This window comes from Zootoca vivipara, chromosome 1, assembly GCF_965207765.1.
Source record: "Zootoca vivipara chromosome 1, rZooViv2.hap1.1, whole genome shotgun sequence".
NCBI classification, from domain to species: domain Eukaryota; kingdom Metazoa; phylum Chordata; class Lepidosauria; order Squamata; family Lacertidae; genus Zootoca; species Zootoca vivipara.
Window position 1 is genome coordinate 87,807,417 of NC_142582.1, and position 12,837 is coordinate 87,820,253.

General features: G+C 42.8%; 1 protein-coding gene and 1 long non-coding RNA gene across 6 annotated transcripts in view; one reads left to right on the top strand and one right to left on the bottom strand.

The window, feature by feature from the left end:
- The window catches only part of TMEM229B (transmembrane protein 229B), a 40,491-nt gene that overhangs the window by 21,511 nt on the left and 6,143 nt on the right, over window positions 1-12,837 (top strand). The window contains exons 2-3 of one of the 5 annotated variants that reach the window (XR_015950035.1): window positions 8,054-8,102; window positions 11,100-11,436. The exons of 1 other annotated variant lie outside the window; for it this stretch is intronic. Coding sequence is in view for 3 of the 4 variants with exons in the window: in XM_035113694.3 (XP_034969585.1) it covers window positions 8,073-8,102 (30 nt within the window). In the remaining variant the exon portion in view is untranslated. Of the gene's footprint in view, window positions 1-1,282; window positions 1,704-8,053; window positions 8,103-9,401; window positions 9,432-11,099; window positions 11,437-12,837 lie in introns of those variants that run through there. 3 more of the 5 variants (XM_035113683.3, XM_035113694.3, XM_088669808.1) reach the window with 3 other exon arrangements.
- Window positions 2,591-12,837, bottom strand: part of LOC148687655 (uncharacterized) — a 38,790-nt gene continuing 28,543 nt past the window's right edge. Inside the window, exon 3 of the long non-coding RNA XR_015950042.1 lies at window positions 2,591-2,943. This is a non-coding gene — a long non-coding RNA (uncharacterized LOC148687655). The remainder of the gene's footprint in view (window positions 2,944-12,837) is intronic.

Here is a 12,837-nt window from a genome sequence, read left to right on the forward strand (position 1 = left end):
TGCTCCTGGATATTTGTTGTGGCATTGCCCTCTGGGATGGACAGTCTTCTTGTGTATTTATTTGTGCTTATTTATAACTGATAAAATGGCCATAATGAGTTCTGTTTGTAAAAAAGGATATTGAATAATTTCTATGAAACTAATTATATAGTTAACAAGAGACAACTATGCTATAGTAATATCCTCCTTTCTAGAAAAGGAAGCAGACATGCGAGAGGGGAGCTCTCCTTGCTTTGTTTATAAAACTTTCTAGAGAAGGTAGCAGCACAGACAATAACAGGGAGCCAGCCCTGCCATTAGGCAGAGTGAGCCAGCTGCCTTGGAAAACTGAATCTGGATAACATGAGAGGGCAGCAAATTGTTAGTTATTTAAAAACAACCAAGAGTCTTATGTCACCACAAAGACTAACAAATGTATTATGGCAGAAACCTTTTGTAGACTCAAGCCTTCTTTGACAAATACATGAAGTGAAATATTAGTTGGCAGGTATATAAAGGAGACAGTTGTAAGGTAGGATTATGTGACAATGAGATGCAAAAATCACAACCAGCAGTAATTGAAGCTTAAATTCATGTTAAATAGGCACATAATGGATTGATGAGGCACTTGTGAGATTTTTTTTGGTGTCACCCTCCAAAATAACTTGACTAATTTTGGGTACAATGTATTTGCTGGTGATGAGGAAGACTATTTGCTGCTTTACCTGGGGTGGGGAGGGGAGTTTGGACAAGGCTGAATGCAGTCTTTGGGCCAAAGGCTTAAAAAATTGCTACACCTGTTTGTTTGTTTTTAACACTGATATAGTGATGGGGATGGATCCGTGGCATTGACATTGGTCCAGGGGTGCCTCTAGGCACTGTGCGTCTTTTTCTGTCATTATGGCAGGTTGCTCCTTCCAACCATACAACATTTTTCTTCTTCCTGAAACTTCATAGGCCGACATCCATTTTGAATGTCCTTGTGAAGTTGTGGACATATGATCACCTGTCCTAGTCCTGTGCTGCCAGACACAGCAGAGCTCAGTGGAGGGAGAAGCCAGCCAGCCAGCTGAGTGTCAGGGGGTACTCTCCTGGAGGCAGTTTGTATGCAAGGTTCAGTCCAGTCCTAAGGTCAGGAGAACCTCAGTGCACATAGTCAGATGATTCGGGGGTCAAGAAAGCCGAGGGTCCACGGTCACAAGAAGCAAGAGCTAGCCAGGAATGACAAATGCTGTTTCCAGCAACTGACTGAGGCTGGAAACCCTGCTTAAGAAAGCTGGAGCCAGCTGGTTCTCATCAGGAGCAAGAAGGCTGATAAGCAGCAGGTGGAGTCACTTCACCTTCTGCTCCTTCAGGCTGCTGCTCAGCAGGTGAAGCTGACTCCTGGCCCACGACACCACCCTCTACCTCCCTCTAATGGAGTTTATGTAGCAGGTGTTTCATATCTTTCCTTCCTTTGGCGATTCAGCGGTCTGTACAGTGACTTCCAAAAGATCATGACTACAGCTGCCAGAGGGCTTTGCAAACAGGAAGTGGGCTTCACACAACTTCCTTTTGAGACTGAAGTACCGGGTTTCTGTAAGCTGCTGAGTGTAGTGATCACTCGGCAGGAGAGAGTTCACCTTGTCTCCTCTACAAGGGTGAGCAGACTGTAAATAGGATTTTATTTCAACCATACTGTACTGTAAGACAGAGAGCCGCTCCAGGAAATGAGCCGTTGCAAGGTAATATAATTCTCTTTGCTCTCCATATGGTTTACATTTGAAACTTTGCCCCAAGCAAAGATCAACTGGCATCAGGACAGCTGGGTTATTCATGTTCACTTTTGCCTGCTCTGTGTCCCACTGTGATAAAGCAACTCTAATTCTAAGGATTGGATTTGTGGTAAAGGGAACTTGGTGCTGATTATTTTGTTAATTCTAATGATTGCCGTGCTCTGTTTCTGTCCAGCAAAATGACAGAATCAGCGGTGGCGGCAAAGGCCTCCGTGCTTCCTCATATTTCAAAGCAATAACTGGAGTGAGCACATCTCCAGAAATATAAAATTCAGCATACAGAAGGAGTTAGGAACCTGTTGCCTTCCATATATTGGATTGTAATTTACCATCATCATTTTATTTCTGTAGTTCATGCTCAAGGTAGCATACAACGTGAAGAGAGTTGCATAATTACAAAAGTAGTTATTAGACAAATAAAACACATTAAAAAGTACATAACAAAATTGAACAGCATTCCCGGAAATAGACCATGACACCTGAAATCTTACAACACCTGGAGGGCCACAGGTTCCTCACACCAATATATAGAATTGAGCTACATGTACCAACAGTCTATGTGACTAATGATAGCAAAAGGCAGTATATCTGGAACAATAATTGTGTGTGTTTATTTTCATATTTTATATGAGGGTTTTTGTTTATCAGTCCAACATTTTCCTCCTAGTTTACATAGGGAGGTTCACTATGCCATAATTTAAGAAGAGAGAAAATGCTACCTAGAAGAGAGAGATATATTTTATCATAACAAGGTGTTTCTACTCTCAAGAAAAGGAATTGACCTGCAGGCTAGACTACAGTACAGCCTCTTCCATAGTGACAAATAAACAGTGATTGCTGCTTGGCATCAGCATGAAAATGTTTACCCCTGAGTTCTTGAGCCGTATGCTGATTTTTGAAATCAGTTGCCCTTAAAAATCTTAATGTGTCTTAACTTATACAGTATCTGAATCTTAGGGCCAAACGAGATGAGATACCAGTTAGCAATTGCATGCATGGCTTTTAAAAAGTAAATTGCAGGTGTGGACCTACCAATCTGGAGTGAAATATTGGCATAGGTGATAAGTAGACGTTGTCCCTTTGTCTCCCCATGGGGTCCTGTCCTGGATCACCCCTGCTATTTGTATGGGGGTGGTGGAATCCCCTATTCATTCCGGAGTCCAGTCTTGTGGTCTGTCCAGCCGCAACACTAGAATGAAAAGTGCATTGTGAGCTTTTTTATTGACATAGCTTAAAGGCACAAATCAATTGCCCCTACAATTGGCCATCAAAGTCGATATGGTAATGGAAAATTCAGTGGCCTGGACTCCTTTTTGACTCGTGCGTCAGCAAGAAAATTGCCAGTTAAGATTAAGCTGCAAAACTTTACATGCAATAGGAATAAAAAAAGAGAAAAAAGCAGCTCTATTGACTTGTGTTCAACGGCTGAAAAGTGTCATGTTGACTCATAAATGGCACATATTGGAGCTGGATTAATTAGTGACAATCAGTGGGAGATTTTCAGTTTTGGATGGGTCGCCATAGCAGCTGCCCCTTTAATTCTGTAGCAAGCCAAAAGCTGCCCACTTCTTTTAAGACTCGCTTTTCCTTAAAGACATGTCAACATTTCTGCTCGCTTTGGAAATGCACTGAGATGGAAATCTAAAACCAGGGTTGACTGAGGACCTTGATGAAATTATTGATGGCCCTTTGGGACAGCTGGTCCAAAGATCTGTCATCAAGTGCAGTGCAGGCAGGACGGTGAATCCTGTGACTTCAGCCTTTACCAGCCGTGTATATGACTGTGCCTGCCTTGAGCAGAAAGTGCAGATGGTGACTTCTTGCTATGAAGTAGCAGCAAAGTCCATAATTTCATTACACCCCCACCCAAGAGACAGGACATTTTGAGTGCTGAACCCCAAAACATAGGTGGTGGGCCTCAAGTTGCCTTCTCCTGCTGAAACATTAAGTATGAATGCTAATTGTGATAACTGGTTTATGCAGAATTGATGGCACCTGCAGATGCAGCTGGGCGTTTGTCCACTCACCGGCATGTTTTATTACTTCACATGCTCCAGGGCTTTATCCTGCTTCCAGAATCCAGCCCTGGCACAGGTCAAGCTAACCGTACCTGACCTGGTTGGGGCTAATAGGAGTTATAGTCCAAAACATCTGGAGGAGCCCAGATTGGCAAAGGCTAGATTAAGCCATCAGAGTACAATTTATGTCAGCATGCAAGCACTGTGGGTTGCTGAGATTCTGCATCTGCATGTATATGTTTCAGTTTAGAGTTGGGTGGCATAGCAGATGGCACAGAAGACACTGCTCACAGAAAGCCAACTGTTAGAGGTGGTTCAGGCCTCTGAAGTCGGGGAGCAGATGCTCTACTCATCATTGGCCCATCTGCTCTCCCTGCTTCTGCCATATCTACAGGCACTTGTGTATCAGTGGTAAATGAACAAAAGAACAATCACAGCCACCCTATTCATCATGGTCCCAGCTGCTTAGTCATTGACTGTGACTAAGGGGGGTGGTAGGATGAGGAATAGCTGTTGAACCTTCATGAAAATTCAGGATGGAAAAGCACCACAGCAAATTTTGTGTTAAGACTTTAACTGAGTGGAAATGTAGCTTGTTGCTAACTCTGAACCGGCTGGTGGATGTGGCATGGTTCTGTAGGACAGAAGAACACCCCAAATGCAGCTTGTAGTGTAGTCAGCATCAAGATAGTCTCTGGATAGGTGGCAATGGTTCTGGGGGTTCTCCTGACCCCTCCAGAGCCACAGATCTGGGTGTTTGGGGGAAGGAATGGAAGCTCTTGCATGGGCTAGCGCGAGCAGACCCATTTGTTCAATATGTGAATAGGAGCTTGAACTCTGGCCTCATATGACTCCCCATTTGAATTTGTTGGAGCTTCATAGGAATATGATCCTGCCTTCAGTTCTGGGACAGTCTCATGAAGACGGTTTCTGCTTCAATGGTTTGTAGAAGCTCTCAATAATTAAATGGTTCTGAGAGTCACATTCTGTGGGGCCAGCGTGGCTACCGAAAGCTCTGCTGTGCAGCTCACACAGATGGGCAAAGCATCTGCTTCCAATATAAATTTGCAAATGTTGAGATAGGACACCTGTTAACTTCTTCTTCCTTTGTTTATTGGGCCAAATATGGCCTATTGGTTCAAAAAAGCAACAAACAGTCTATGGCCTGCAATTTGCTTATGGTTCTCCAAATGCCTTAAAGACTGGCTCTATGTGTGAAATTCATCACTGACCATACAATATGTTCCCATTGCTAATTAAGCAGCCTGTAAACCACAGGTGTAAGGAACACAATACTCCCTGTTGTAAGATAATTGCTGGAAAGTGGCAAGAGAATGGCTTACTGCCAAGGAAACTACTTCAGGGACCTGGCTCTCCCTTCTTTGAAAGCAGTAGCTTATTTTAAGAAGCAGGTCCAAGCAGTGAATATTCACCTCAGTGACAGTCTATGGAAGCCTGTTTTCATATGTTAAAGAAGAATGACTTGTGCTTTTAAGTGTTTTAGACAAAAGAGGTATATCCTCACCTAGAGATGGATGGATCAGGTTATCTCCAGCCCATGTCAATGTCACAAGTCCATTCCAGCTTGTTTCTGCATCCATCTCCAGGTTGTTGTTTGTTTGTTTGTTTTTTTTAAAAACCGCATAGGATGATCACATGAACTTTGGATATACATGCGTTTTTGTTTACACCTTATCCTAAACAATCTAGAATGTCATTTAAAAAGTAAGAACTGTATTGTAAATTTTGAGAGGCAAATTTGGTATCTTATTCCCAGAGTGGATGGACCAGGACAGTTGTATCAGAATTTGCACCAGAAACAACAACAACAACGAACAAAAAAACTAAAACACACTTCCCCAGCAACCTTGGTTCAGAGGTGTTGATGCTAGAGGCTGATGTACACCTTTGCTTGTTCATACCATACGGACATAAAAGGGAATATGGAAATTGTCCATTATTCCCATCAGATACAGTTGTTTGATTAGGAACATGACACAATGAAATTAATCCCATACATTGTGTTTTACATTTCATTGGGAGCATTGTGGAAGTTTAAGGAGCACAAGCAAAAATGCCACTTCGTATTTTGAGGCAGGGACAACAACAACAACAACAAAACAACAACAACAACAACAACAACAACATATTATTTGTACCCCGTCCATCTGGCTGGGGTGCGGCTTCCAACAAAATATTAAAATACAATAGTCTGTTAAACATTAAAAGCTTCCCTAAACAGGGCTGCCTTCAGATGTCTTCTAAAAGTCTGGTAGTTGTTATTCTCTTTGACATCTGGTGGGAGGGCGTTCCACAGGGCGGGTGCCACTACTGAGAAGGCCCTCTGCCTGGTTCACTGTAAGTTGGCTTCTTGCAGTGAGGGAATCGCCAGAAGGCCCTCGGCACTGGACCTCAGAGAAGATTTGCAGCAAGATTCGAAAGCTTCCGCTTGGATCAAATTGAAGGTCAGATTCCAGAAAGCAGTGTAGAGGATTTGCTGAGGTTTTTTTTATACCTCATAATTACTAGAGACATTGATGCCCCTGAGGCATGGCCATGTGTATCCTGTTCTGCTGACGCTTAGGGGCTCACAAGGGAAGTGGTATACATTCCCAAGGCATCTTCCAGTCAGACTCCTGGGCAGCCCTGCTATCTGAGCTATGGAAGGTGTTTGTCTCAGCCAAGGACCAGAGTCATCCAAAGGCTTAGAAAGGCTGGTAGGGCTTTCCTTTTCAGAGGCTGTGCCCTCCCTTGGAAAGCTGTCTGCAATCTTTAAAGGGCTCATAGCTGATTCTACAGTCCCAAGCACCAGTCTGACTGTGGAGCAGGGCAAACGGCGGGGAGTCATTCCCGGAGTCTGCAGATGATGGGAGAGCCACATCCTCAGGCTGAGTTGCTGTAAATGGGCATGCTAAGGACCCCACACCATGCGAGTCATCCAAAGATGTGTCCTCCTCATGAGAATATGTGGTCTGAAACATTGGAGGGGGGTTGCCTCACAAAGCAGCTGTTGTCAAAAAGTAAATCCAAGCTGCTCAAAGGAAACATGCAAAATGTTCTCTGAAGAAATGCTTTGGAACCCAGTCCTGCCTGTGTGTTGTTTGTGCTGTGCACAGTTATTGGTACCTGTATGCTGGTTAATTGGTGGAGGAATGATTTTCAAGGGCAGACAAATAGAACTGATTTTTAAAAATGAATAACGTTAAGCATTTAATTTTCCAGAAACAGGAAAGTCCCCATTTTAAAACATTGTTTAAATTTGCAGGTGGTTTTAAAACCAGTTATAGTTACTGGTATTCGACAGTCTCCTACCTTGCTGCTGGGTCCCCCCCTTGATCGTTGAGTGTCTAAATGCTCCTGATTCAATGACTTTTTCTTCCCTCTATTTATGATCTCTCAGAGAACTGTTCAATTGACTAATCTGTTCTCCCTGGCACCTTCAGCATTTCAGCCCAGTTTTTCAAAACTGGCTGTTACGTTTTCATCTTAATGGCAGCTTCTGACACTGCTGCTTACACAGTTGTGAGTGGGCTTTTGCCTCATTTGGAGCCAGCCACTTACAACAACAATCACACTAGTACTTGGGCTTTTACTTGGGTCACTAGGGACAACCCTATACCCCCAAGTAGCTCTAGGTGTACCTGTTGAGCAGGTCTATCATCCCCAAATGTGAGTACTCAGCCACCTAGCCCAACTTCATGGTAATGATTGTCTATAGCAGGCATAGGCAACCTTGGCTCTCCAGATGTTTTGGAACTACTACAACTCCCATGATCCCTGACCACTGGCCCTGTTAACTAGGGATCATGGGAGTTGTAGTTCCAAAACATATGGAGAGCCAAGGTTGCCTATGCCTGGTCTATAGCTTTGGAAGTCCACAATTCCTATTGGCACCCAACAATAGCCATCAAGAGTGGCAGAATTGTTAAATTGGTGACCATTAGTCTTTCATGAAAAGACACTAGCTCTATCCTGTCACAGTGCCTCTGCTAGCGTAATCCCAGTCAAAATGCTTGCAGTAAACACATAGCATTAAGTAGACTTTTTAGCTCAATAACCCACAACCCACCAGCTGTGAGAGGTGTACTCTTTGCACTGGCAGCAGTTGTAAGTCAGACCAATTCTTAATGTATTCGGAGCCATCCCAGGAGGTGGCTTTTGCCCATGCAGCCTAGAGATTTGAGTGTTGCTCGCTTGCAGCTTGGTTGTTCCGTTGTGAGCCCCTTAGGAAACATTGACCTTTTCTAGAATCTTGGTTCACTTTTAAATTTTATCTTGTAGGAATCGTAGGAGCCCAGACATGCCTGTGAATGTGGAGGAATCTAGGCAGGTGAGCTGTGAATTGCCAGTGAAACTGATCTTTTTTTGTAAAGCACAGAACAACTTTTCAGTTATGGAAAATAATAATAAAGCAATGAAATACATTTTTATAACTTGTTTTCACACAATCTTTTCTCCAAATCCTGAATTCATTGGTAAACTGCACATACTGCTTAGACGTAAGCACAGCTCAGTTGCTTTCAGTGCAGTTGGATCTCCTCTTTGGCCAACTAAGTTATTTTCTTGGGTCACCATTAGTATGTGCAACTTCCCCTCTTCCTGAACCTAGAGTCCACCAAAATAACCTTATAAGGAGTCATTAGCTATGGGGATGTCTAGATGTATATAGCAGGTCACAGACACATTGTGGGAATGTACAGACCAAATAGATGTACAATATCTCGTAAGGATTGAGGAATACATTTTTCCTGTTTCCTGTTGAAGCTGGCTGAATCGGAACTCATTCATTTGTCTCCTATCAAAATGCCACTTTCTTTAGAGCAGTTCTTCAACTTTTAATTGCTGGGTCCCGGTCCCCCCCCCATAAGGAACTAATGTTTGACTGAATACAGGAACAAGATGTGCTTAAAGATCATCATCATCAACAACAACATCATTACTATTAATAATCATATTAAAATTGAAAACACGGGAATGCTTTTTTTAAAAGCAAGGGTCTAATGTTGGTTTTAATTGAGGAACAAGCTGTTATTAATATTTAAAATTATGTTATTATTAAAAGCATAGGGGGAAAGGCAAGACATCCAACCGAATCACTATTTGATTCATGGATTAGATTGATTCTCAAGGAAGATAGGCTTTCAAGTGGGGACTCCTGTTTTCTAATACGTCTCTACACACTAAATTGCATTGAAGAAGTTAACTCTGGAAGATTTGTCCAGCCGCTTTGTAGCATTCTTGGGAATATTCTGATAACTACATATCCAGAGTAGGCTGCTTCCAGATTATTCCTTATTTTGTCAGTCGGGTTTGATCACAAATGGGCAAATTCAGGTTGTGCACTTAAACTGTATTTGGCACTCTTGTGCAACAAACCCTGCTTCCGAAACCACAAAACTGTCTGTGGTAGGGCAAGCCCGGCTCTAGGTATGGTTCCGGTGGCGCGGAAGCTGCGCACTGCGAGGGCGGGGGCGCCGGAGCGATCTCCGTGCCTCAGCGCCAGGGCGCCCGACCTGCTTGAGATGGCCCTGTGGTAGGGAACCTGACAGAAGAATGCACTTGAAAGTGTGGAACAATTGCTTGACACAATGTCATTTAACTTCCTCGCAAAACAGACAGACAGACAACCAACCAGCCAGGATAGATGCACTATAAACAGGTAACCTGAGTCTGTTTCCCCTGTTCACTTCAAAGTGGTAGTTGCTTGCTTCATCACTTTATCCTAGCTCTTAGTATTATCTAATAATAACCTTAAAATTATCTAATATAATTGAAGGCAAGTTACTCTACTCGGTTTTGATCAGGTACCATATTGGTAGATCTATGTTTTATTATTTCAGTATTACTTTTTAAATTGTGTCTTTGCCACATCTTGGCCACATCTGCACTGGCTTCTTTCTGAGAGATCAAATTTATTGCAGATCAACAAGAGAGTTCTGTTGTTGAAATAAATTTCTCTACCCTGGTTATCTGCCTTTTTCCGGCTCTAGCAAACCTTTCTTTCTGTAGCACTACATTTTTATACATACATACTGTACTGGGGGAGGTTGTCCACTAGGTACCCTCGTCCTGAGTTGTTTCAAACTCTAAATGTTGACAAAAACTAAACCCAGCTCAGTAGCTGACAATCGGCCAGTGCAGAACTTTCAACAACACCTGTACTAGGTCCAGCTTCTGAATCATGTGCATATTACACATGCAACATATTACAGTAATATAGACATGAATTTATCAGTGCATAGACCACCATGGCAAGGCTATTCCTATCCAGGAATAGTCATAGCGGATGAACCAACAGAAGTTGATACTGGATGCTTTGAGCCATTAAGTTCACCTGGGCTCTAGTGACAATGGTGGATCTAGGAGCACCCCCAAACTATGCACCTACTGCTTCAGAGGACGTGCAACCCCATCCAGGGCAGGTTTCCAACTTGGGAATTGCCCATCCATGGAAATATATCAATCACCACCATCTTCATCTTGCTGGAATTCAGTCACAATTTATAAGCCCTCATCCAACCCATAACTGCATCCAGGCATCTTTTTTGGACATGCACAGCCTCTCCTGATTCAGATGTTACAGAGAGACAAGTATACTGGTGACACTTCTCTCTGCATCTCCTAATGGTTGCCCCCAGCAGCTTCATATAGATGTTAAATAGTTTCGTGCCCTGTGGTACCCTTCAGATCAACTGCCAGGGGGCAAAGGAAGTCATATAGTATGATTCTCCGAAATCTGCCCTGTAAGTTGAACTGAAACCACAGTAAAACTCTGCTCCCAGGATGATGCCCTAGTCCTGGCATCCCCAAACTCCAGATGTTTTGGACTACTATTCCCATAATCCCTGACCACTGATCCTCTTAGCTAGGGATCATGGGAGTTGTAGGCCAAAACATCTGGAGGGCCGCAGTTTGGGGATGCCTGCCCTAGTCAATGGTATCACGCCACTGAAAGATCCAGTAAAATCAATAGTTTTGCATTTCCCATCTCTGTCTTTCTCCCTCCTGAAAGTCAGTCATCGGGATGGCCAAGAACTGGGCCTGAACCTAGACTGGAATGGGTCAAGATAATCCATTTCATTTAAAAATGACTCTATGTCTTCATGCTATTTCTCAACCTTTTTATTCTTCAATGGTCCCCAAGTGAAATTGACCTGAGATGAGCGGGAGAAGCAGAGCAAAATACCCTTTGACTGACATAAATTGATGTTTTCTGCTGATGACTGAGAAGCCTGTACACCCCTGCTCTTTTGACTTAATTTGATAATTAGATTCATTTAATCTTCTTTTGTCGTTCCTTTTTAATTCTATCCATCTCCTTACTCAGGATGGATTTGAGAGCTAGTCAGGGATCTCCTGACACAAGACACAGCCTGTACTGGACTGAGCAACAATATAGCCCAGGAAGGTGAATTCCTCTAGAAGGGAAAAGAAGCAAGCATAGACACAGTGGGAATACCTAAAAATAAACAAATGGAAGATAGCTTGCTATGCTTCTCTGCTAAAAAGAGCAAGAAAAGAGCACAAAGCCTTTTGACATCTTTCTTCATCTCTGAGTTCCCCAACTAATGCAGGTTGTGAGTCTGTGCATGGATTGTATCATTGTGGTGTTATGTACAATACCTACCACATTGTTGTACTAAATAAAGACCCATTAAAATCTCTTGGAGTGTGCAATGTTTTAAATGGGATGTGGTTATACCCTAATTGTATCATACTTGCCTTATGTGGTTTACAATGCAGATAAGTAACTGAGTATAGATTGATCCTTATAACAGACCCTATGGTCTCAGGTTCACTGTAGTGTAACTGGAGGAGGAGGAAATGGTTGTGTTGTGTGCCCTGGTCCATATATTTGGACAGACAACTTTCAATAAATAGAACTAAGTTTATAGTTCTCCTAGGCAGAAATTCAACTCACACCACCAGCGCACGACCCATATTTTTATACATTGATGAGCTGGTGTCAAACTGAGTGGAAACAGCCATAATTGCAAGAGAAGTTGCCTCAGAGCAAGGAGATAGGATCTCAGCATTTGAATGGCTACTGGCTTCCATCTTGCCACCAAGGCTATTGCTGACCACTAAAAAGTGAGAAACAAGCCTCTGATAAGTGCTGCCTGCTCTTAGTAGGCAGTACCGCAATCTAATTATAAATTGGATACTTTTCTTGCTAATTCCCTACTGAGAGGAGGGCACAATGGAAATGCACATCTTTGTTTTTTCTCTGTAGCCCTTCAAAGAAAAGCATTTTAATAAAGTGTGTTTATTTTTGAAAAGCTGATTTATTGCATGTGAAGGACAGCTGCTTTGAAATTTAACAACCATGGACACTGTCTATGTTGTTGCCCCCATTTGAGATATGGGGTGTGCACCAGAGAGACTGCCCTAGTCATTCTTATTTCTAACGGTGGCGTTGAGCCAGTTCCTTCTAAGAGCAAAACTGGCACACCTAACAAATTTTCTTCAGGAGACAGAAGTATCAAATGCAAGCATCTTTGCTCCTTGTCATCACATTTCCTGAGTGCTTCTCTGCCCTGGATCCTTCCTAGGCATTAGTGACTGTTTAATGTGCTTTATTTACAGCATCTGCAACATGTGCATTGAGCAACTGGTGTTGCCAAAGCACTAGAAAAGCTGCCTGAGATTAACTGTTATTACCATGTCTTGCAGTTGAAACAAATGTCTCGGGGCCAAAATATGTGGGGCCCTGTCACTGTAGCTGCTGTGGTTATGAAACATATAGGTTTCTTCCTTCATTGGGTGCCCCTTTTTTGTTCCATTGCTAGCTCTGTCTAAACCCCCCCCCCCCAGCTGTAGAAGATTATTTAGGTAAAGGATTTTTTAAAACGTAGTTTGTAGTTGAGATTCCTGCATTGCAGGGGGTGGACTAGATGACGCTTGGGACCCCTTCCAACTCTATGATTCTATGATTCCTCCATACGTTGTTTGTTTGTATGAAATCCAGATTCCTCATCAAATCTATGTATGCAATTTAAATTAGCAGTTTGGCTTGTGTTGTATTATCCATACCTCCACATGCGGTACGAAAAACAGAGCCTCAT